At 38.3% G+C, this 26,036-nt stretch overlaps 1 protein-coding gene across 1 annotated transcript in view; it reads right to left on the bottom strand.

Moving 5' to 3' along the window:
- ADAMTSL1 (ADAMTS like 1) overlaps positions 1-26,036 on the bottom strand; it is a 419,209-nt gene that overhangs the window by 247,417 nt on the left and 145,756 nt on the right. The window contains exons 5-7 of the mRNA XM_050761325.1: positions 21,217-21,343; positions 7,627-7,701; positions 3,900-4,057 (exon numbers count right to left, since the gene is read on the bottom strand). Coding sequence (XP_050617282.1) covers positions 3,900-4,057; positions 7,627-7,701; positions 21,217-21,343 — 360 coding nt within the window. The remainder of the gene's footprint in view (positions 1-3,899; positions 4,058-7,626; positions 7,702-21,216; positions 21,344-26,036) is intronic.

Consider the following 26,036-nt stretch of genomic DNA (forward strand, 5'->3'; position numbering starts at 1 on the left):
ATGCACAATGGAATACTATTCAGCCTTAAAAAAAGAAGAAAATCCTGTCATTTTGACAATGTGGGTGAACCTGGAGAACATTATGTTAAATGAAATAAGCTAGGCCCAGAAAGACAAATACTGTGTGATATGAATAATATTTCTATGTCCAATCTAAAACAATTGACCCAATAGAAACACAGAGTAGAATGTTGGCTGCCAGGAGGTTGGGGTGGAAGTGAATTGTGGGGGAAATGTTGGTCAATAGATACGAAATTTCAGTTAGGAGGAATAAGTTCAAGAGATCTATCTACAACATGGTGGCTGCAGTTAATAACAATGTATTGTATTTGTGAAAATTGCCAAGAGATAGATTTTAAGTGTCCTCAGTACATTACTGGGTATATACCCAAAGGATTATAAATCATGCTGCTATAAAGACACGTGCACACGTATGTTTATTGTGGCACTATTCACAATAGCAAAGACTTGGAACCAGCGCAAATGTCCATCAGTGACAGACTGGATTAAGAAATGTGGCACATATACACCATGGAATACTATGCAGCCATAAAAAAGGATGAGTTTCTGTCCTTTGTAGGGACATGGATGCAGCTGGAAACCATCATTCTCAGCAAATTATCGCAAGAACAGAAAACCAAACACTGCATGTTCTCACTCATAGGTGGGAATTGAACAATGAGATCACTTGGATACAGGAAGGGGAACATCACACACCGGGGCCTGTCATGGGGTTGGGGGAGCAGAGAGGGGTAGCATTAGGAGATATACCTAATGTAAATGATGAGTTAATGGGTGCAGCACACCAACATGGCACATGTATATATATGTAACAAACCTGCACATTGTGCACATGTACCCTAGAACTTAAAGTATAATAAAAAAATTGATAAATATGTGAAGTAATACATATATTAATTAGCTCAGTTCAGCTGTTCCACAAAGTATACATATTTGAAAACATGTTATATATGATGAATATACAGTTTTTACTTGTCAATTAAAAATTAATTAATAAAAAATAAAAGAGAACTTGTTTCAATTAGACTGTTTTAAGAGACATGTCCACATCTCAAAAGTAAAATCCTTCCATGTCTTTTAAAAAAAAATCTGCAAATAGCCATTGGACAGCTCTCTGTGAAGAACCAGATACTCATGGCCTCTGTGTAAGCACCACACTGATGGCTTTCTGCTCTATGTTTGGTATATTCTACTTTCTGAGTCACCTGACTTCATACACCAGATCACCAGGGTAATGACCTGATCTCAAGGATGACGCTATTTTGCTTATTGTGAAGATGGATTTCAGTGTTTCTAATGACGCTTATCAAGGTGAGATTGGTTTGAGACTTGAGTAAATGGCCATTTAAATCTATAAAGAGGATTTGATTAATCAACTATATATGTGTGTTATATACATAATGCAAAAGAGACTATACTTTGAATGCTACTGAAAGCTTAATTCATATGATATATATATATAATTGTAATACTTAAATCATGAAAAATAATAATCAATAGTAATATCTTATTTTCAGCTATTTGACGAAAATTAGGGAAGAGAAAATTGTTTCATTATGAAGTACTAGAAAAAAAGATCATTTTCTTCTTTTTTTCTCTATATACTTCAATTATCTGGCTCATTTTAAAGTTTAAGCAAATTAATTTAAGAATGACATTGTCTATCTTAGAATAACTTTACATTTATTTGATTCCCAGTGTTTTCTAATGAAACACTGAAGAAAAAGATATATATTCTTAGAAGCAATACAAACTATTGAAAGCATTCTGGACCAGAAGTAAAGAGATGTGATTTTCAGTGCTGGCTTCCCATCAGTGTGAACTCAGGCAAGTCACTCAAATTTCCTGAAGCTAAGTTTCCTTGTGGGTATAATAGAGATGTCCGCATCTGCTCTATTTAAGCAACTGTTGGGTGGCAAAAATTCTTTATTCATCCAGCACTTGTTAGTGCTTATTGGGTTCTTCTCATGGAGATACGAAGACAAATACAATTCAGTTTCTTCCCTCAAGGAACACAGAGGTGGGGAGATACAGACAGAAATTTGGGGTAGAGTCAAAGAATACTCCTAGAAGGAGGAGATCTCGAAGAAGAAGTAAGAGGTAGTGAAGAGAATGGAAGAAGACACGATAAGAGCATTCCAGGTAGAGGGTACAGCATCCTGCAAAGGTAATGAGTTATGAGAGTGTAAGGTGCTGGGGGACCTGTTCATCATTCAGGGCTGAAACAGAAGGGGAAAAGTCCAAGGTGAGGTTGGAAAGGTGGGCACAATCCAGCTAAACGAGAGTAACAGATGCTGTGCTATGGATTTGTCTTCTAACCTAGAGGAAATGAGTGAAGGTGAGGGGTTATGAAGAATTAGGGAAGGGGTTTTAGGAAATGCACTCTGAAGGTAACATAGGCAATGAAATCAGAGGCTGGGAAACTAGCTCAGGGTCCAGGGTACTAGTTCAGATGACAAAAAGTAAAGGCCTGTGCTAACACAGTGGCAGCAAGGATGGAGGAGAAAAAACAATGCTGAGAGACAGTTTGGATGAAGCCTGACCGACGGCACATAGAAGGGAAAATCAGGGTGAATCAAAGATTTCTCACTTGCCTGGGTAGACAGTGTCTTAATTTGTAAGATTAAAAAAATAAAGATGTTAAAGCAGGTATCTGGGGCTCAAGTTAAACTTAGGCATGTTGGGCTTGTTGTGCCTATGGGTTATCCAAGTGGGGAGGTGCAGAAGGCAACTGGATAGATGTAACACATTTGACAATGCTGTGAGCTGTTCCAATGTAAGTAATATTGCTTGAATCCAGTTACATAATTTCAGTATGTGTATTAACTCTCACAAGGCCACTAGGGAAATTACTATAGTATACATGGTCTATTTAATGGTACTCCAAGGGCTTCAAAGAATAAAGACATCTTTCACTTCTTTACTGGATTTTCTTGCTTAACGGAAATCATTTAACTACCTACAGCATCATTTCTATTGTGAGCTACCTCTGATGGCTTGTAGCTTCTTGCTCACGTTCATGTGGCTGGCGTCTGGACTGGATTAAAGAGAACTACCATGCAGATGGAGACGGAGGACAGTATTCTGGAACCTTTCTCCCTCCAACCTTACTGCCTATTGTATTTTTCTATACGCATTCTTACTTCCAGCTGCCATGGGGTCATCAAGCTTTAGCTTAAATCAAATGTCCTCTGGCTCCAGGTCCCATGATGAAAAATTTATGGAGTCCTGGACACATTACAAGTTTTACAGCTTTACAGCTGAAATCCTTCAGGTCCTCCTGACCTACTGAAGGAAAAAAATATGTTTTTTTTATTGTGATTCCCAAATGTTCTTCTAGTGTGTACATTTTTCCAGCAGAATGTGCATGTAGCTTCCAGCAATGTGTTTTATATTACCTTGAAGAGTAGGGAAGCTCTGATAGAAGGAAACAACTTAGTTTTCTTGCCAGTGCAAAAGAAAACAGAACTTGCCATTGGAAGCATGATGAGTTGACCAAGTCTGTGGATAATCGGTTTGTTTTTCTCCTTTACTGAGGATAGCCTATATAAGTCAATGACTGTATCCAAACTATTTTAAAAACAATCTATAGCCACCAACTTATGATACATTGGCTTCTTAGGTGGGGTTATTTTATTAATTATATAATAAAGATTGTATTAATTATATAATAAAGATTTCCTATGACCTTAAAATATCATATGTTCTCATAAAGTCCAGGATGCAGCTAGCTCAACACCCTCAGATTAAACATTTCCTGGGTGACAAACAGGCTTTCCAAACATATGTCAGAACCTAAAGTCTCTCTCTGCTCAGGAAATTATAAGTAACATCAGTTTGGATGTGGCTTGAAAAGGAGGTATCTAAATTGGGCTCACCTTGACAATGAAATCTGCTGTGAGTGGTCCAGCCATTCTCAGTATCTCTTTGTCTGGAAATTTCTGGAAGTCCACACTAGAATTGTCCACAAGAAAAGTTCCTGTGGAGCTGAGACTGTTTTCACCTTTAGCCCCCTGGAGGGTTTTGGTTTCCAGATCTACATAATCAAACACATGAAGATGAGAGAAAGATGTTCCTAGGGCAACCACAGGCAAGCACATTTCATGCAACAATGTTTAGAGCTAGGTAAGGGAGACACATCATTCTTTATATGACTGACAAATTGAAACTGTGATATCAACAAAATATATAGGCACTGATGAGTCACATAGGAATTTATGCTGCAATTGAAATTATTTTAAAAGTCATTAGCCAGGCATTCAAGGGTTCCTGTCAAAAAAATCTTTGACTTTCCAGATGACATTATTTGGGCACCCTACTTTACTGCAACCCTATTCTTTTGAGTAAACCAATTCTCATACATCTCTTTTTGACTTCAATCTTGATGGCCCTCAGCCTAGGATACCCTCCAGTTTTCTTTTTGCTCTACAAGATCCAGGGTGTATCTCTGAGTTGCCTCAGTACCTGTATGACTTTATATTAGTGCATTAACCTGTGTTTATTTATACTTTCTGGTTACTTACTTCACTGATGCTATTGCTCAAAATGAAGAAACAATAGTCACATAAGAACAGGAGCTACCATTTTCAGTATTCTCTCTTTTTAAAATTCATTTTGATACTTAGCTTAGTTTTATGCAAATATAAGGTATTTCATAAGTGCTTAAGATAGAAAAAAAGCCCCTTTATTTCTGGAGCATTCAAATCCAGATTTGGCCAATGACAAAGCCTATGAAGCATGTTTTGTTGTAGAAAATCAGAGCACGCTGGGGATGATGGTAATTATGATGTGTGATTCAGAGAAGACTAAGTTCTCATGTCACTGAGGGGTGATTTAGAACAACTGTCTGTTGTGTTGCATGAAGAAAGATGGATGGACTAAGGCTAATGGTTTCCAAAACTTGACAAGAACGTTTGGTTTTGGCAAAGATTCTTCAGCAGAAAAATGGGAGTGCTTGGGTGGGGCTCTGGGTTAAAACAATTTTAAGGTCTCTGGAGGCACTCAAGTACCTAGATACTTGTATTACATTATTGTAGAGGTGGTTTACTTGTAGTTCTCTACTGCAAGGAATATCAACAGCTGGAAAATCTTGGTCTTCAGTTAAATGCCCAGGGACTCTCAGATGAAGTCTGTGGAGCCCTTCTTCTAGAGTAGACAAGACTTCACTCCCTTTCCTCAGAACAGAGGGGATCCCACTGAAGAATATAGGGCACATCAAGGGAATATTGGAGGGAGGAAATCACAGTTGTTGTCATAGGGGAAAGCAACCGCACTAAATCTCCTTCCTCTAGCCTTCGTTTCTCAAACTGCCTCACAGGCACTTGTAGAAATATTTCTAGGACATCAATTAACTTAGTTTTAGAAAAATCTTGCAGTTGTAGGCCTGATCCGAGCTTCTGATTCCATTTTATCAAGAGGCTTACAGCTGTCCTTCTCAAGGTACATCTAATTAAAGATGAGCCAAGGGGGCAGACTAGATTGCCTCATCTTATTCTGGTTTGGTCCAAAATATTTAAGGTTGATTTCGCACTATATCAGCTTCTGGGAATGAAGGGCAAAAGAGCTACAAGAGAAGCAGGGTATCCTTTACTCCCACATTCATTTTGCTGAATTATATTTCAAATATAAAAAAAGAACACATAAGGAAAAATGATTTAGTTATACATATGCTACCAATAGTATGTTTGTTGGGAGAGAAAAGCAGATTCCAGTTTGCTTTTCATCAAATCTTTAGGATAATTAAATCAAACAAGGCCAATTCTTCAGCTTCTTTGTGATCACATAATTAGGAAATCTAGGAGACTAGTACATTTATAAAAATAAATTTCCACGGCCGGGCACGGTGGCTCAAGTCTGTAATCCTAGCACTTTGGGAGGCTGAGACGGGCGGATCACGAGGTCAGGAGATCGAGACCATCCTGGCTAACATGGTGAAACCCCGTCTCTACTAAAAAATACAAAAAACTAGCCGGGCGAGGTGGTGGGCGCCTGTAGTCCCAGCTACGCGGGAGGCTGAGGCAGGAGAATGGTGTGAACCCGGGAGGCGGAGCTTGCAGTGAGCTGAGATCCGGCCACTGCACTCCAGCCTGGGCGACAGAGCGAGACTCCATCTCAAAAAAAAAAAAAAAAAAAAAAAAAAAAAAAAAAAAAAAAAAAATTCCCTCTTAAATCTATTCCTATGGGTTCTTTCTTCTGCAATGAAGAGTCAGTCTCCCACTTGGTGATGATATTGGCCTGAATATTTTATTCCAGTATCTGTTACTGCTCACAAAAGTACTGCTTTTGAGTGGAGTTGTTACATTAGAAGTTAGCCCTCTCCAATTCTCAAATGGGGAAAAATGAATCATCTGAATGGTAATAATACACACACATACATTATCTTTTCACATGTGAACACCATATTTTACAGGGTTGTTCAGGATTAGAAACAAACTTGAATCCATAGAAGGTGACTTATTAGCATTTTTTGGTTTTGCCTGAACTGTACCTTACTTATTCTTTTACTTCACATGGCCTTTCAAATCCCACCTCTTCCATGAAATGTATTTATTTTTATTTTTAGAAAGACTACTGTAGGCGATCTTGACTTTTATGGGCTTCAATTTGTCTTCCTCTTGTTTGCCTTTTTAGCATGATTTCATTCATAATCCAATCACTAAAAAATAATGCTTGCTATCTAAATTGGTTTCACAGACATTTGTGTGGGAGGGGCGAAAGGACAGATGATAGATGGCTTTGTGGAAACCCAGGAACAATCACAGTGGAGGAGATCAGAAATGCTCAAGGAACCAACTGAAGTGAAGCCTTTCAGTGAAATTGAATTTTACAGAAAATGCTATCATATCCCCTCCCATCCTCTTCCTTGTTTATAGCCTATAATTTTCTTCTCGTAATTTACAGCTCTGTATCTAAACAACACTAAATAATAAGAAATAGGTGACTCTGTACTGCTGCCTCGGCATGATTGAAGATCAATTTTTGCACAAATCCTGGAGGGGCCATGCTGCCATTTGATCTTTGGGGTTATGATTACCATTTAATCCTGAATCCCAGTAGCTTTCTTTAAGATATGAGGGCCCTGAATTTTTCTTTAATACATGGGATGCTTAATTACACCATGATGGTTTTCTTTAAATGCTACAGTGTTAAGGTTGTTTGGTGTTTCTATATTCCTCTGGATTGATGAAGTAATGAAACATGAAAGTAGGTAGAAAAAGAGAATGAATGAAGAAGAGAGAAGGGGGTTAGAAGAAAGCTGAAAAAAGGAGAGGGAAGGCAAAAAAAAAAAGACTGAGATTGGAAAGGAAGAAGAGAGGGAATGAGATATATTACTCACAAGAGCATAAACATGCGCTTAACCCAACAACAACCCATTGGGAGCATCTATTTTGTATTTTTCAGGATGACTGTGGTTAAAGATAATTACCACAGGGCTTTCTGCCATCTCATCAGGCAGCTAAAAGATAAACAGAAGCCCTCAAAATATCATATTATGATAGAGTAGAAAGATGTGTATTCTTGTGTTTTAATCTTTTCTGGGAACACAAAATAAATAATAATGACTACAATTCCCAATTCCCAAAGGAAAACAACAGAGTTACTTACACAAGTGATCAGGACCTTTTAAGACAAGGCGAACATGTCTGCTTCCATAAGGAATCGCAACCACAGCGTCATCAGCTAGAGAGAGACAAAGCAAAATCTTAAAGCACGTCACTTGACACAAAATTATTGATGGCCTTCTAAATAAAGGCACTGACTAACATACCTTAAAAACTACAGTTTTTTAAAGTGTTTGAAATGTGAAGGCCATTATTTAGAAATCAACATTTTCACTTTTCTCAAAATAAAATATGCCAAAGATGCTAGTCACTAGTTAACTCCTGGAGGATGTGGCCTTTTAAAAAATAGGAATTTTGAAATACTGAAAAATTAGTTTGCAAGTTTTCATTTTTGATTTTAAAATCTGGTCTTATATGATCAAAAACACTTGTGCTGAATTAAAACATAAAAATAAATTCTAATGTTCAAAGGATGAATTTATTACATCAAAATCTGGACTTCTCCCCAGCAGAGTATCCTGGATGAGCAGAACAGATAAGAGAAAGGGAAGATATATTTGTATGCTCTGAACACCCCAGGGGCACAAATCATGCCTTCTAGTTCTTAAATATCCTTCACAACATCTATCCCTAAAACTATATGTAGTGAGTACCCCATAAATATTTCTTAACATTTCTCTACACACACTCTATTTAAAAATATTTTTTTAGAAATCGACTGAACCACAGATCACTTTATAATGGATTTCTTTTCACTCTATTTATAAATTGAGCTTAAATTCATTAGAAGCAGACATTTTTAAAAATTAGAGCTAATATGCATCTCAAATATATCATAGGTATTCTTATTCAGAACTCCATTTGTAATGACAGTATCTTATACTTTTATGGTGCTGCAGAGTTTCAATTTCACCTAAATTATACTATTTACTCCCTCACCCAAAACTTCTGACATTGGCATAGAGGATTTTCTGATGAAGAAATGAAATTTCTGGGAAGTATAATGCATAGTCCGAGATCAAATGGATAGGAAGGCACTTCAGAAGACAAGAGACAGGTAGGTTTAAAAATATTTACCAGCATATTCAGAAGCCCTGTGTGATTCTTTGTTCATACTACTTATCTTTTATATATATATATATTTTTTTTTTTTTTTTTTTTGAGGTGTCCCGCTCTGTTGCTCAGGCTGGAGTGCAGTGGTACCATCTTGGCTCAATGCAACCTCTGCTTCCCGGGTTCAAGCAATTCTTCTGCCTCAGCCTCCCAAGTATCTAGAATTACAGGTACCTACCATCACACCCGGCTAATTTTTGTATTTTTAGTAGAGATGGGGTTTCACCATGTTGGCCAGGCTGGTCTCGAACTCCTGACCTCATGATCTGCCCACCTCAGCCTCCCAAAGTGCTGGGATTACAGGCGTGAGCCACCGCGCCAGGCCCTTATTATTATTACTATTTTGAGATAGGATCTCGCTTTGTCACCCAGACTGGAGTGCAGTGGCGTGATCACAGCTCACTGCAGCCTCAGCTTGCCGGGCTCAAGAGATCCTCCTACTTCATCACCCCAAGTAGCTGGGACTACAGGTGCACACCACTATGCCTAGATAATTTTTGTAATTTTGTAGAGATGTGGTTTTGCCATGTTGCCTAGGCTTTTCTTGAACTCCTGAACTCATGAGATCCACCTGCCTTGGCCTCCCAAAGTGCTGGGATTGCACAGGTAAGCCACTGCACCTGGCCTGTTCAGACATATTTTTTTTAATAGTGTACATAATTATCCTATCATTGGAAGGATTTAGGTTAAATAAGAGAATCCCAATTCTTACTCAATATTTCTCTTAATATTATCATCCTATCTTTAGGAGAATTTAGTTTAAATTAGTGAATCTCAGAAGTTACCTGACTTCTCTGATCTTCAGTTTTCTCATTTGTAAAACAGGGAAAACAAAACTTGCCTTATACTATTTTTGTGACTAGATATAAATATAGACATGAATCTAGATATATGGATGTATAGCCTGGAACACAGTAAGTATTCTGTAAACATTATTTTCCTCCCTCTACTCCAAATCTCTTAAAGGACAGGGACTGAAAAACTATTTTTTATTGTGTTTCAACTCTCCAAGGCCCCTAGCACATTACCTGTTGAATGAGAAAGAAGAATCATATTCTCCCAATTCCTTCCTCGGAGAGGTTATATTATCAAGTTCTCTACAAAGTTGAATATTCCACTCATGCTAAAATCTTATAGCTGTTTTTAATGGCATATGTTGTTGAATTTCAGAGAGCTAAGAGTTTGTGATATATAAGAACAACAACAGAAAAAAAGTGTAAGGGGAACATAGAAAAGGAACAACAACAACAAAATGTTAGGACTAGGCCTACAGAGCTTTTTTTGTTTGTTTGTTTTTTGAGATGGAGTCTCACTTTGTTATCCAGGCTGGAGTGCGATCTTGACTCACTGCAACCTCTGCCCCATGGGTTCAAGTGATTCTCCTGCCTCAGCCTCAAGTAGCTGGGATTACAGACTCCTGCCACTGCACCCGGCTAATTTTTGTATTTTTTAGTAGAGACGGGGTTTCACCATCTTGGCCAGGCTGGTCTTGAACTCCCGACCTCATGATCCACCCACCTCCGCCTCCCAAAGTGCTGGGATTACTGGAGCGAGCCACCATGCCCGGCCAAGACTGGGCCTACAGAGCTTTAAATGCCTTGCATAAAGACATGACTTTTTAAGTTTGCAAAAGAAACTCAAAGCAGTTAAAACAATGGCACTTTCTAGAAATAGAAAGTCTTTGTTTACCCACAGGTCAAATAAAGTGCAAGTAAAAGGAAAGCTTTCTGTTTGGCCCTGCCATGCTCAGCAGCAGTCTTCTGACCCCCACACAGCTCATGCAGCCTCCCTCTTGCTCTGCTGGGAAGTGACTCGCATTCCATACAATGGAACATTAATACCCTAGCTTTTGGCTGATGCTGTAGTATCTGTATGTTCCCTAAAGAAGATAGAGTGTGGTAACATTTGCATGCTCCCCAAAAAGAGAAGAACCTCCTAGAAAGTTGTTGAGGAAGAGGGTATATGGAGAAAGTAGACCAGGTGAAAGAGTATTTTCTGATGCCCCTTGCACTCACCTAGTCAGAGAAATGAGGCAACTCAGGCTGGTACAAACTGTAGCAGTTGGCAGCACATGGCACAGAACTAGGAAGAGCCACAGACTTCTCTTATATATTATTCTGAAAAGGGCTGATGGACCCCTGGCAAGTCATTAAACGATCTGCAAATTCATTACTTTATTCCACAAATATTTTTTGAGGGTCTTTTAGTGTCAGGCTGCATGCTAGGTACTAGGGTTTCAGTGACAAAGAAGATAAACAAAGCACTAGTCCCACAAGATGGTCCTGAAAAAGGGATCTAAGATAAAACACGGGGGAAATACAAAATACTACACCCCACAGATGAAATTCCCAAAGCACATTCATTCATTTTTTTAGGTGCCCTGCACCAAAGAAACCCATTTCAGTCTATTTAACCCATTGTATACCTAAGATGTTTATCCATAAAAACTTCTTATGTGTGTCATCTGTTAAAGTCAGCTGATATATCTTAGAACATACGTTAAGTGACAGTACTCTTACTTTAACAAAAAACAAAATAGGAAAAACAATTAAAAATTTCATTTTCTGCATATTCATAAAAAGCCACTTTTGAGTTGTTTATGTATTAATAATTGTCTCACTTGCTGATAAATCCTCAATGATTTGGGATGGATTGGAAGATGCTTCTACTTGGCATCTATTAGAATGTTGTGCACAGAGTGGTGTTTAAGATTTCTCAGAATGTGAGAGCAATCTGATTGCAACACCTGCCTCCTTGGTGATGAATGCCATTAGTATAGCTGGCGAGGCAGGGGCCACATCCTCTCCCACCGTGCTGCACATTCCTCTGGGTGCCCTTTCCTACAAAGGCGCACTGTTCTAGGATTGAGTGCATCTGCCCTAATCTATTCTGGCTTTGTTGACTGAACCATGATGCCAGTCTTCAGGACATATTTCTAGCTTATTAATCAACAATTCTAAATGATCTGCTCCAGATACCAGATAACTCCTTTCTCCATTCAACGGACAAACTTTCCATGGGAATCATACATTCTGTCATTTCATAGATATGGGTTGCAAATGTCTTTTCTCAAGAAAATTGTTCCCAAGGTTTGTATGTAAGAGAATTCTTTAAAAATTATCTATCTATATGTATATCACACAACTTTCTATATAGAACATTTTATATCCGTTTTAAAATCTTGTCATATGTGGATGCTCTGTGTGATTCACAGCTGTATCAGAGGAAGGTGATGAGGATAATATTTTGAAAAGACAGAATTTCCTATTCTGATATCTGAGTTTATCTTATTTTTAGATCCATTGATAAGTTCATGTTTTTAGACTCTTCCCTCTATGCCTATGGAGCTGATACTAAATTTTATTTTATTTTTAAAAATGAAAGAGCCATTTTAAAATACAATTGACCACATATAAAAATAGTTTGCCAATGTTGAGGAGATTTAAATGGTATATTTTACATCTTCATGACAGTTTTATTACTTAAAATACATCCAACAAAATAAGAAGTTGAGCATCTGAGGCTTTCAATTTTCTCCCTGGTTTATCTGTAATTGCACAATATAAGATATATACTAGACAGGCCAAACAAGATGCCCTCCTCATTCTCATCTGGAGAACTTCATCCTTCCATTTGCCTAGGCCAGAAACCTTGGAGGCATCCTATACTTCATCTCTATATCTAATCAGTTAAAAAGTTCTATTGTCAAAATACCCTATTTCATTGATTCCAAGAGGGACAACTTTTCATGCCTTAACATATATGAAATCAGAACACATCTCACAATCAGTAGTATCTTATATTCTCACTCAGGCAATAATCCTGACATAGACACCTTTGCCTGCAGAGGTGATAACATCAAAACAGCCAGTATCAGATTCACAAAATGAGTGTCAGCTGCTTGGGAGAAAGTTCTAAGACAATATTGAAACACGTTCAACCTCTAGGAATCAAATGGCTGTGGAGGTTGAGGGGAGATGAGGAATCAGAACTAGAGGTGCTTAACTACATTGCCACAGAAGGAGTCAAAAGCTGGCTAGCTCTGTGTAGCTGCAGAGTGGAATTGAGAGCCCAGCACCAAGACTTCTGCTTCTGACAAAGATGAACTAACAGGAACCAGATTTAATATTCTGCCTAAAACAATTAAAAAGTCAGATGAAACCATGGTTTTTAAGTTAGTGAACATCAGGCAAACAAGGGCAGCAATTCTGTACACTTAGGGAAGAAATCAGATAAGGCCCAACATTGCCTCAGCTCACTGCCTTGATAGAGTTCCCAGGCTACAGCTTTGGAAGTAGGAAGGCTGGTAGAGCTCAGTAGATTCCCTGAATTGAGGAGACAAAGCCAAGAGTCCAAGGAAACCAAAACGGTTAGAATTTCTGGGACAAAGTAACAGAAAGGAGAGAGCTATACAGAAAGCCAACTCTGGAGACCCAAGAGGGTTTCCTTAAAGTAGCCAGCAGCATAGCAATCAATACATAAGTGTAAGGAAATTACCTGGCCTGGGGTAAGAACTACACAAAAGAATTATAGAGAAGAGTACATGGTGCTCATACAGGGCTGAGAATACTATCTTATCCCATCAGCCAAAGTGACAAACTTTGTAAGTCATGGAACATTGAGTAGTATACTCAGAAAGGTCCTGCCTCAGTAAAAGGGTACAATTAGCTCTAGACCAAACATGGCTTTGGTCCTGTCTACCACATTTTAAGACCCCAAAGGTTCAAACTGATTTCAGTAACTTAACTGCTCCCAGAACACAGCTCAAGGATATTTATAGAAATACAAAAATATCTAGTACCCAAAAAAGTAAAATTTGTAATGTCTGGCATCTAGTCAAAAAATACGAGGCATGCAAAGAAACAAAAAAAATACAGCACATATTAAAGTGAAAAATCAATCAATCCAAACACAGAATGGACATTAAAATAGTTACTATAATGGTGTTCCATATGTTCATAAGGTCACATACTGAAAAATAAATCTCCAGATCCAGAAAATTTCACTGGGGCATGGTACCAACCACTTAAAGAAGAAATAACATCAATTCTATACAGTCTCTTCCAGAAAAAAGAAGACAAGAGATTACTTCTCAACTCATCATTTGAGGCCATTTTGTGCTAATACTAACACCAAACAAATACATAAAAGAATACGACAGACCAGTATCTCTCATGAACACAGATAAAAAGCCTCAGCAAAATACTGCCGAATCAAACCAGAAATCTATATAAAGAATAATACAGTATGACCAAGTACAGTTTATCCCAGAAATGCAAAGTTGGTTATTTGAAAATCAATTAATATAATTCATCACAATAACAGTCTAAAGAAAAACCACGATTTTGTCAGTTGAGGTAAAAGAGAATTTAATAAAATTCATCATCCCTTCATGATAATAACTCCCAGCAAATCAGGAAAGGAAGGGAACTTCCTCAACCTGATAAAGGGCATTTATAAAAACCTACAGCTAACATCATACTCAATGGTGAGAAACTGAATGCTTTCCTCTTAAGATTGGGAATAAGATAAGGATCTCCATCGTCATCATTCCTATTCACTATTGTATTGCATGCGTAGCCAGTACAATAAGACTACCAAAAAAAAAAAAAAAAAAAAAAAAAAAAAAAAAAAAGAGCGGCTTACAAATTGAAAAGAGGCAAAACCACTCTTATTTGTAAACAACATGATTGTTTATTGAGAAAATCCCAGTTATCTACCAAAAAACTCAGAGGTATTGAGTGAGTTTATCAAGTTTACATAATACATGGCTAACACACAAAAATCAATCATGTTTCTATGAACTAGCAATATATAATTGGAAATGGAAACAAAGAATACAATGCCAAGCCAAGTGCAGTAACTCCTGTAGTCCCAGCTACTTGGGAGGCTGAGGCAGGTAGATCACTTGATCTGAATGTGGGTCTGTAGTGTGCTGTCATTACATCTGTGAATAGCCACTGCACTTCAGTCTGGGCAACATAGTGAAACCCCACCTCTAGTTTTAAAAAAGAGAATATAACGCCATTTGCAATAGTTACAAAAAAATACAGCAGGTGTAAATCTAACTAAAGTATATGTGATCTTCATGCTGAAAGCTAATAAAGGCTAATCAAAGAGATAAAATAAGACCTAAATAAACAGAGACATAAAATTCTCATACCTTACAGATTGAGTGACTTAACATGGTAAAGATGCCAATTCCTACCCCCTCCAAATCAATCTGTAGAATTAACACAACAAAATCCCAGCAAGAGTTTTTGTAGATATGGACAAGCAGATAGTAAAATTTATATGGAAAGGCAAAGACTCAGAATAGAATAGCCAAAATGAATTTGAAAACAAGAATAAAGTTGGAGAAATCACACTACCTCATTTTAAGATTTACCTTAAAGCCACAGTAATAAAAAAAAATGGAGTACTGATGAAGGGACAGACACATATCAGAATACAGTCCAGAAACAGACCCACACAGAAATGGCAATAGATTTTTGACAAGGTTTAAAGGCAATTCAAAAGAGAAAAGGTTGTCTTTTCAACAAATGGTACTGGAAGAATTGGGCATCTATATGAAAAAAAATTCAACCTACCTGTCAAACTTATACCTTATACTAAAAATAACTGAAAATAGGTCACTGATCTAAAGGTGAAATGTATTTCTGCAAGAAAACATAAGAGAAAATCTTTGCGTCCTGGTCTTAGGCAAGAAGTTCTTAGACATGACATTAAAAGTATGAGCCATGAAAGAAAAAAATGATAGCCTGGTCTTCATCTAAATGAAAAGCTTTTGCTCTGTGAAAGATAACATTAAGCAATTTTGAAGAAAAAAGCTAGGATGGAGAAAATATTTCCAATTCAAATATCCCACAAAGGACTTGCACCTAGAAAACATGTAAAGAACTCCCAAAACTCAACAAGAGAAAGTCAAGCAACACATTTTTAAAAAATGAGCAAAAGACTTGAAATGACACTATGCAAAAGATGAACAAAGCACACTGTGGTAAGTAGACTAATGCATCCCTCTCCTCTGCTAAATAAGTCCTTAAATCTGTGAATTTGTGATATTATGTGGGCAGGGGAAATTAAGATTGCTAATGGAATTAAGATTGCTAATCAGCTGACCTTAAAATTAAGCGATTATCCTGGATGATCTGAGTGGACTCAATGTAATCACAAACATTCTTTAATATACAAGAGGCAGGCAGAAGAGGAAGCTTGAGTCAGAGAGAGATCTGAAGATGCTACGCTACTGACTTTGAAGATGCCAAAGAATGTGTATAGGCTCTAGGAACAGGAAAATCAAAATTGAAGAAAAAGATATTCTCCCTCAATGCTTCTAGAGCTGAGTTCTGCAAACACCTTGTTTTAAGCCCACTGAAACCTATTTCAGTTTTCTGACGCCCCCAGAACCTTCAAATAATAAATTTGTGTTGCTTTAAATCACTTAGTCTGTGGTAATTAGTTACAGCATCAATTGCAAGCTAATGCAACATGAAAAGATGTTAACATTATTAGCCATTAGGAATAGGCAAATAAAAACAAGTATGAGATACCACTACTCACTGATAAGAATGGCTAAAATATAAAATGCTGGCCAGGTGCCGTGGCTCACACCTGCAATCCCAACACTTTGGGAGGTTAAGGTGGGCAGATCACTTGAGGCCATGAGTTTGAGACCAGCCTGACCAACATGGCAAAACCCCATCTCTACTAAAAATACAAAAATTAGCCAGGTGTGGTGGTGTGCACCTGTAATCCCAGCTACTCGGGGAGGCTGAAGTGGGAGGATCACCTGAGTCTAGGAGGTCAAGGCTGCAATGAGCTGAACTGTGATTGTGCCACTGCACTGAAGCCTCAGAGACAGAGTGAGACCCTGTTTCAAAGAAAAGAAGGAAAGAAAGAAAGAAAGAAAGAAAGAAAGAAAGAAAGAAAGAAAGAAAGAAAGAAAGAAAGAAAGAAAGGAAGGAAGGAAGGAAGGAAGAAAGGAAGGAAGGAAGGAAGGAAGAGAGAGAGAGAAAAGAAAGGAAAGAAAGGAAAGAAAGAAAGGAGGGAAGGAGGGAGGGAAGGAAATAAATGAATAAATAAATAAATAATTACAGTTGCAGTGTATCTAGAATTGGATCACTTCTCATCATTGCCACAGCTACTGGTACAGTCCAAGTCGCTGTCATCTGTGGCCTGGCTTAGTGTAATGTCTTTCCAACTACAGTCTACTCTCAGTATAGCAGAAATCTGATCAAGTCATTCCTCTGTTCAAAATCCTCCAACGACTTCCCATTTCATTCAGACTTACAAAACCCCACAATATCTGTGCCATTCTTCCCCCTGCCTCATATCATTTTCTCTAGCCTTTTTGAAACTCATCTCATTTTAGTCACACTGGCTTCTTTGTTCTTCCTGAAATATATCCCGGATATATCCTAGAATTTTCTTCTCCCTAACTTTTGCATGGTGACCTCTTTTCACTTCCCTTAGATCCTTGTTCAAATGCCATGTTATCAGTGAGCCCTTTCTTTATTAACTTACTGAAAATTGCAGCTCCCCTGCATCACCCGTGGTTGGCAGCCTATACCCATTTCCTGTTCTCCTGCTCTGGTTTGTTTTTTCCATGGCTCCTATGAAGATAAATGGATTTTGTCTGTTTTGTTCTGTGCTGTGTTTCCAGCACCTAGAACAGTTCCTCAGCACATAGCAGGTGCCCATTAAATATGTGCTGTTGAATGAATATATCCTTGCGTGGCTTGTGAGGATAGCCTGAAACATCCAGGGGCAAGTGGAAATTTCTTTAATGTTTTGTGCTTTCTTTAAAAAAATCCATATGTATTTTGTACTTTATAGCATAGAGGCCTGTGTTTTATTATAAGCGTACTTTACCTCAAAATCTTTGAGGTGGAATGATAGTCCAAGAATATGTTTACCCATAGCCATCATACATCAGCATAAGCCACAGTCTGAGAGGACATTTTTAAGTATTAAAAGCTTAAGCTTAATTTTATCTTGATATAAATTAGTTAAGTGACCTCACCATGCAAGGAAGGTAGAGAGAGAGAGCTTTAGGATCTCCAGGTGATTTCAAAACATACAGATACAGATGAGAGCTCCGCAAAGCTGGAAATATCAAATTGATAGCAAATAGGCTGGCTCTAGCCCTAAAAATATTCTGAGTATACTTGGAAAATATATAATATAGTATAAGTCAATACATCTTGTGAGAAATGAGCCTTTAAATTTCAAGAATCAAAAGCAAGGTAATGTTAGCTATATTTGACTATTTTTGTGGGCTGGGGGAGTTGGGAAGCAACTAGGAAAAATGAAACGGCTGAGTGCTACCAGTGGGCAGTCTTTTCCTTTAAGAAAGGAGAAAGAGTACTTTGATCTTGCTCTATTTCCACTGTCTGTATTTGTATTAGGCAATTGTAATGTCTTTTAATAAAAAGATGATTTTTAAAAATTCACCAGCAAATGGCAGCCATTTGATAAACTTTTCCTACTTCTCCTTATCCTTCTGGCACTTTCTACCATGGTCTTTCTCCACTCTCCTGTTTTTGCTTTGTTCCTCTGAGGCTTGATAACATACGGGGAAAAAAAAGAAACTTGGATATAAGTTCAGAAAGAAAATGAGTTCAATGTGGGGAATCTGAGTGCCAGAAGTTTGAAGAGAGCATGTGGCGAGCTGACGGTGCCTTTTGGCAGAAGGCAGGGGAGAGATCTGGCAGGACTCCTCCAGGCATGGAGAACTGCTCACCTGGCCGCTCCACGGGGCCCTGCAGAGCAGCCTCATATTCCCTGCCAGTGGGTCGCCTCACAGTCCGTAAATATAAGATGGAAGATTCTTCTAGGGTGGAGAAAACATAAGTGAGGCAGTTTGTTCAGCATCTGCTATAGATTGTGGTGAGATGCATGCATACGCTGGGCTTTATTGATATCAATCATTTTGTCATGAGGCATCATCAGTGCTAAGGTAAACGAATCAATTGCATTTTGCCATTATGTATAATCATCAGGTTGTGTATTATATAATTCACCCACTGTTGGTCTTGAATAGGGCACTTTTCATTGAGGTATTTATTTGTAGACTTGGAGATTATATAGGGCTCTCAATTTGCTTCAGTTTGTTCCCTCGGAGCTTCTCCATCTTTGTTTTGTGATTCAGGCCCCAGAGGTTACCCATCCTTCCCTAACAGTACGGTAAGAGGAATGTCTATCTGAGTATAGTAGTCTAGCTCCTCTATGAGAACAAGAAGGTATGGGCATGAGAATAAAGAAGCATCTTTACCATTAAAAACATGCTCCCAGGACACTATACAGCCATTACTGCACACATGCATGACATTCCCTTTTGTACCTAACAGTAATTCCTAGATTCCTAGATAATGAAAACTGATTCAGATACGAGACAGAAATAGAGAGATTTTAATTCTTCTAGCATTCCTTGAAGAGTTCTTAAGAGTGATCTTTTAAATATAACTCTTTCCTAATATCCAACCATGATTTACAAGAGAATTATGCCTCTATCCATTTCTGGTTTCCATCTTCTAACTTTAGAAATTTTTCATCTTATAGAAGAAGCTACCAACAGACATGACCAAAGAAAAATCTTGCCTAAATGTATTATATCAATGTCTAAGTTATCTCATTCTTTATTCTATATGCCAGAATCTTTTAAATCTATTTTATTTTATTTATTTTTGCAGAATTACATTTTCCACTGCTTCCAACAGAGTTAGAATGTACAGAGTTCCCTAAACTGGTATCTCCAATTTTTCATGTGTGTAGAAGTCCCCGTTCTTTCTTTCTGCCCCCTCTTTTTACCTCGAGGCTAATCCTTTGGCAAGCTGCCTTTTCAGGACTTCTGAGAATATTTCTCCACTGCATACCAGAATAACTGCCTCTGCCTTTCTTCCTTGACCTGTAAGTCCATTTAAAGCAACAAACTCCCCGTATGTCAATTGTTTTCCTCCAGCTGGTCAACAAGTAAAGATAACAAAACACATTCAGTGAAGATATTCATTCTCATTTCCCAAGCCAGAGAGACATGTGGAAAGAAATACTCAATCAGGGATCTATTGAAGGATTCTGCATAGTAGCGAAATCTGGAGACAATATGCCAAGCAATGCCAAAATAATTCTAAAAATGCATGTCCTTAATACAAGGGCTGTCTTATTTCTATCTGTATCTGCTGCAGTGCCTAGAACAGTGCTTGTCACAGAGGACTGTATATCATAAAATGTCTCAGATTAATGACTCCGTTTTTGGCTTAGGTACCATGAGAACTTGTACCATCTATCCTAGCAGGACCTGACTGGGTAGACATCTGGGGCAACTTCCCTTGATCCATCTATCTGCTTTGCAAATGTCCCACCACAGAGACTATCGGCAGGGCTGTGACCAGTGCAGAGGAACAAGTAAGTGCTTAGGCTCTGGAATCAGACTCTGAGCTCCAATCTTGGCTCCATTACAACTGTGTGACTCTGTGCAAGTCCCATAATCTGGCTAAGCTTCAGTTATCTCATCCATAACATGGGGATTAATAGTACTTTGCTCATGAGGTTGTTATAACAATTACAGAGGATGACTGTGTGAAGTTCTCAGCAAGTACATGTATAATAAGCATACTTTTTTTATTTTTATTTTTTGCTAGTATTGAGGTATCAGGACACAAACGTCAATAAAAAACTTCATATAGCCTGGGTGCAGTGGCTTGTGCCTGCAATGTCTCACTTTGGGAGGCTGAGACGGGTGGATCGCTTGAGGTCAGGAGTTCAAGACCAGCCTGGCCAACATGATGAAACCCTGTCTGTACTAAAAATACAAAAATTAGCCGGGTGTGGTGGCATGTGCCTGTAATCCCAGCTACTTGCAAGGTTGAGGCAGGAGAATCGCTTGAATGCGGGACGCGAAGGTTGCAGTGAGCTGCGATCGCCCCATTGCCCTCTAGCCTGGGTGACAGCATGAGAGACCTCGTCTCAAAAAAAAAAAAAACAAAAAAAAAAAAAACACACACACACACAAAACCCAAAAACCCAAAAACCAAAACTTCACGTAATCACTGCCCTACATTAATTCTGAAAGAACTTGTTTTAGTACTGACCAAAGGCCACCTTGTAAATGAAGGCCATGTGACTTCACAGTGACAGGAGTGAATTTGTGTTATCTTCCCACTCTCCCTGCTATCTTCTACCAGGCATAGCACACTACACATCATGCAGGAGCTGGGATACAGTCTGTCCTCATGTTGGACAGCAAAGCTCATGTTTGCACAGAGAGTATTTGTAGCCCCATGTCTGGCTCACTCCTGATGTGCCTCAGAAGGACAGGTTTCCTCTTTGGAACTGCAGCTGGTAACCTGACTTGTCCACCTAAGCTAATTCACATGCCAGAGCATGAGGCCTTCTACATTTTCAGGTTCATCATCATTTTGGTGGATATGTTGTTCCCTGGCTGTTTAGTGGGGCCAGACCTAAGCCAGGGGAGGATAAATGAACAAGTCCAAAGGTCACCCATCTCTGTGTGTCTTACATTTGGTTGCGGAGAGCTGGGATTTATACTGCCCTCGGACCAGCCGGCAGGTGGACCCATCTCCGTTGCAGACCCCACAGTTATCTTCCTTGACGGTGCTTCCCAGCTGGTGATCGCAGCCCACGATCTAACAAGAAAGAGAGATGTGTAATTCAACCAAGCAGCTACCGATGGCAGAATCCACTATGAGGCCAATCACCACAAAACAACCCTCCCTTCATCCCTGAGGGGCCTAAAACATACTTCCCATGAAGGGGACTGAATTCAACCGGAATTTGAATCAAGCTAGGAAAGAAAAAAAGGTAGCATGGGTAAAGATGTTTTCAAAGTTCAGATATACAAATAGAAAGAAGGGTAAAAGAAAGAGAATGAGAGAGAATAGGGAGCAGGGTAGGGAATGATGGGAAGAAAGTAAGAGAAACAAGAAGATCCTGAATTATTGATGTTTTAGGGCCTAATTCAAGAATAACTTCTATGTTAAGAATTACGATTCACCCAAATGACAAAAACTACAACCAAGAGGTAATGGTAGCAGGAAACATTTTATAAATGATCTCCATGTTCCACATGGTTCCTTAGAATGTAAGCTGCATAAGGGTGGGTGATTTGTATCTTGGGTTAATTAATGTATTCCAAGCAATGAGAACAGTGCTTAGTCAACTGTAGGCCCTCAAAAAATATTTGCTGAGTGATAATGAAAATACTTCCTTTTCTAGCTAGCACTCCAGCTTAAAAAAGAGAAGACAGTCAGCAAACAGATACGAACTTAGTGTGTGTGTGCGTGAGGAAGAGGAGGGTTGCATGACGGGCAGCAGGGATGAACACCACTAAGACCCTGTCATTTGCCTTATCCTGTCCTGTACCAGGCACAGCACAAATATCTCATTTATTCTCAAAAGAGCCATGCAAGTAAGATATCTCCATTCTATAGTTGAGGCCATGAATCTCACCCAAGGTCACTTAGCTAAGAAGCAGTCAAGTTCTAAAGACTTCTAGTGAAACATTTACGCCTGGTCCAAATCAGGCTTAACAACATCACGGGCTTTTATAAGGTATGTGGGCAATGCCATTTGTGTCTTTCCTCTTTACTTTCCAATATCTGAGTTTTAGAAATTCAAATCCAAACTATGCCAGGTTATATGGCTTATAGTTCTAGTTAGATCAAATATAGAAAGATTTATTCCATTCCCAAACTATTTCAATTACTCTGTTTGACAAAATAAAATGATAATGGTAGTGACAACTAAAGGGACTTATGGCTTCTCTTCATAAAGTCCCCACAGTTCGTCTTGCCTTTCAAAAATCTGGTTGTTAATATGACCAGAGGCTTGAGGCTTTTCTTTTTTATTCCTTTTATTAATAATTGCAAACACATGTTTAGGCAAAGGTTTAAAAACATAATTATTTAACATTGTGTTATATATGTACTCTATTTTTTAAATGTGGTAATGTGTATTTTTTCATTAATAGCAAATGAACATCTTTTAAAAATAGATGAAAAGCAACAACTCCTTCGATAACTGTACTTTTTTTAAGTGCAAAGATGTCAGGAAAACATGATGCTGAGTTCTAAAGTCAGGGACAAAGGCAGATGGGCTCTATCCCTGTGAGTTTACCATAACTGAGGAGCAGTTCACTTCAATCTATTCAGAGGCTGCAGTGAGGCCACTTCAGAAAGCAACCGAATTTCATCCCTGCAGTGCCAAGCATGTGCTGGCTTAAGAGTTCTTTGGTGTATTTCTACGTAACTGCAGTAAAATTATTTTCAAAATTCATATCTGTAGATGGGCCCGCCCATGAGCTGATCACTTCTGTATTCACTCTTATGTTCTTAGTACAGTGTGAAATGGGATTACAGAAGTACTTTATAAAAGAATTCATTTAACTGTTTAGGCAGCATTTATTGAGGACCTGCTATGGGCCAGGCACTGTGCTAGCAGCAACATTCAATGGTGAATTTCAGCATCTATGGGTCCACTCTCATGAGACTGTACAGTCTAGTGGCAGAGGGAGATAGTGCTCAAATCGTCACACGCAAAAAGTGTAAAATGACAATCATGATAAAAGCTATAAAACACAGACACATGGCACTCTGAGAGCATAAAATGTGGATAACTCCATTTGGTTAGGGAGGCAAGAGAAGATTTCCCTTAGGAAGAGACTTTTTTGAGCTGAGATGTGAAGTCAGAGTTAACAACGGAAGAGAGGTGTCACATGAGGTTCACCGTGTCCTTTAGAAATGGCTGGATACTAGCTAATTGGAGAGGAAGCAAAAACCAAAGTTGGCCAAAAAAAAAAAAACAAACAAACAAACAAAAAAATCAGAAAACTGATAACCTAATTGCCTTAGAGGGATCAAATTCTTTGAGAAAGCATGGCAGTTTTAATTTAGGCAACATTCAAAGCATTATTGACTCTACTGTTGTTGTGGTTGCTGGGATTAAAGAGGACTTAATCTGACAAGATCCTTGGCTATGTGGAAGGACAGCACGGGCAGTGGGCACAGGAATTTCCACTCTCAGGCATCCCAAATCTAACTGGATTTACTCCTTAAACTATAGGAATTTCAGGTTTCTCAAAGGATTTAAGTTTCTCTGGAAAATTTTTAATGGACTCTGATACCTCTAATGGAGCCAAAGGAGATAATCATGAAAATCTCTCCCTAAGTCTAAAGATTTCTTATGGTTCCAAAACCATTTTCAGTAACGAACAATTCAGCCTCACAGATCCAAAGTAACAGTAATATTAGAAATAGCTAAATAGGAGGTGACATACTTTAAGACTAACTTGGCTAGACGCCTGACTTAGCACTCTTAGTGTGGGTTTATGGACCCCAGGATATGAACCAAGTCAGTTTTAAATGGGCTTTGTTTAGCTTCAGAATTTAAAAGACAAACATCTCCCTGACACAATTGTTTTTTTTCTTCCTTTTCTCTGTTATCGATTCCTCTTCAATCTGCCAAAATCTTCTAACTCAATTATTTTAAAAATGTGGAATACTTGATATCAGATAAAATGTTCTTACTTTGGTCCAAGTGGAAAATTGTTTGCAGAGATATCAGGATAATCATACTTGACATATCTTAATCTGTTGATTTTGAATAACTGTTAGATTAATTAAAATTAGTTGTTACTTTAAGACCTACTATTAATAACAGAGAGAAAAATAAATAGAAATACAAAAATGGGCTTAATTGGCCCTCTGTGCACGTGCTATTATTTTTTGTCTAGGATACTCTTTCCCTAGTCTTTATTTGGCAAACTCCTATTCATCCTTCAAATCCCAAACTAGGTGTCTCCTCAAGAAAGCCTGTCCAGATTCCAGAGGTAACTGCCTTATTGCTGTATGTTTCCATAGTCGTTTCTTCATACCTCCATGTGGCAGAGGTTTCTGGTTGTCATCCAATATTCATCTTCTCTTATTTTTCTTGTACTGGAGCCCAATTTTATCTTGGTTAGCATTATATGCAGTTAAAAGAATACATTTCTCATTCGTCATGAGACCAAATCATAATTACTGAAATAAAAGTGGAAGTGTTGTGTGAGGCTTCTGGGAAGGCTACTTAAAAGAAGCTGACTTAGCTGGGGAATGCCTTTTCCGCCCTCTGCCTTCCTACCTTCCTGCTGGCTCCAGCAGCCATCTTGGAAATGAGACAATCTTGAGAATGGAAGCCTTGTACTCAGAATGGCAGAGCAGAAAGAGAGAAAGATCCTGTTTCCTGAACCACACTTGGACTGATTACATCTTTTTTTGTGAGAGAATAAATTTTTTACGTGTCTAAGCTACTATTATTTTGTGTTTTTTTTCATGTATACCCAATTCAAATGGTTATATAACTTATATTGAGTTTACTCTATTAACATGTCTATCTCTACACAACATCCTGGGCTACCTGAGAACCTGTGTTTTACTAATCTTGATATTTCTGCTGCTCAGCCCAGTATCACACATTTGAGATGCACAATAAATGCTGCTGAATCAATGAAACACATAATGGTTTGCTAATAGCTCCAATGTAGTTTGCAGATAGGAGACCTTAGACTGCAGCCATTGACATACGAGTCTGCAAAAATGTGTGCAGGCATGTGTGTAGGTATGTATATGTACATGTGTTTTTAACTGTGCACACAAAGAAACAGACATACCATAAATGACAGCAAGAGACTACCTAAACCTCTGTCCTGATGCATGAACAAGAATTGCTGTAAAGGGCTATTATTTTTCAGAGACTATTTCCCAAGTGCACCTATGTTAATTATTAGAGAAGTGTCATGAAAGGCAACGTTTAGGTCACTGAGTTCCCAGACCCACCCCATTCTGGACAAAACATTTAAGTGAGATAATGACCACTCATAACTTTGGCAACTGCATGAAATTTTTTTGCAAACAGTGGAAAACTGAATATTTTGATCTAATACAGTTTATTAGTACTCTGCTAGGAGGTGTCAGCTGAATGCAGTGGTCTGACCTCATCCTCACCCAAAATCATTGCACGGTGCTGCTTATTTTGCAATATTTTAATCTCAGGTAACAAAAAAGTGAGAAGATCCAAGAAAAATTTAAAGAAAGGCAAAATAGCACCCCGAAACTTACCAAATTAATAGTGTTTTCATTGTTTAGACACCACTAGTGGGTTATCAAGTTCTGCTTTCATATCTGAAATGTATGTTTTTTGTACCCTCTCTTAGGTACATATATGTGTACAAAGATATGCAGCCCCTTGTCTTATTTTTGAGTTGAGCAAACACACTTAACACTGCTGATTTTTCTTTATTCTTCTTTCAGATTTACTAAAGGGAGGGAGAGAACTGCCCACCGA

The sequence above is a fragment of the Macaca thibetana genome, chromosome 15, assembly GCF_024542745.1.
Source record: "Macaca thibetana thibetana isolate TM-01 chromosome 15, ASM2454274v1, whole genome shotgun sequence".
Taxonomy (NCBI): domain Eukaryota; kingdom Metazoa; phylum Chordata; class Mammalia; order Primates; family Cercopithecidae; genus Macaca; species Macaca thibetana.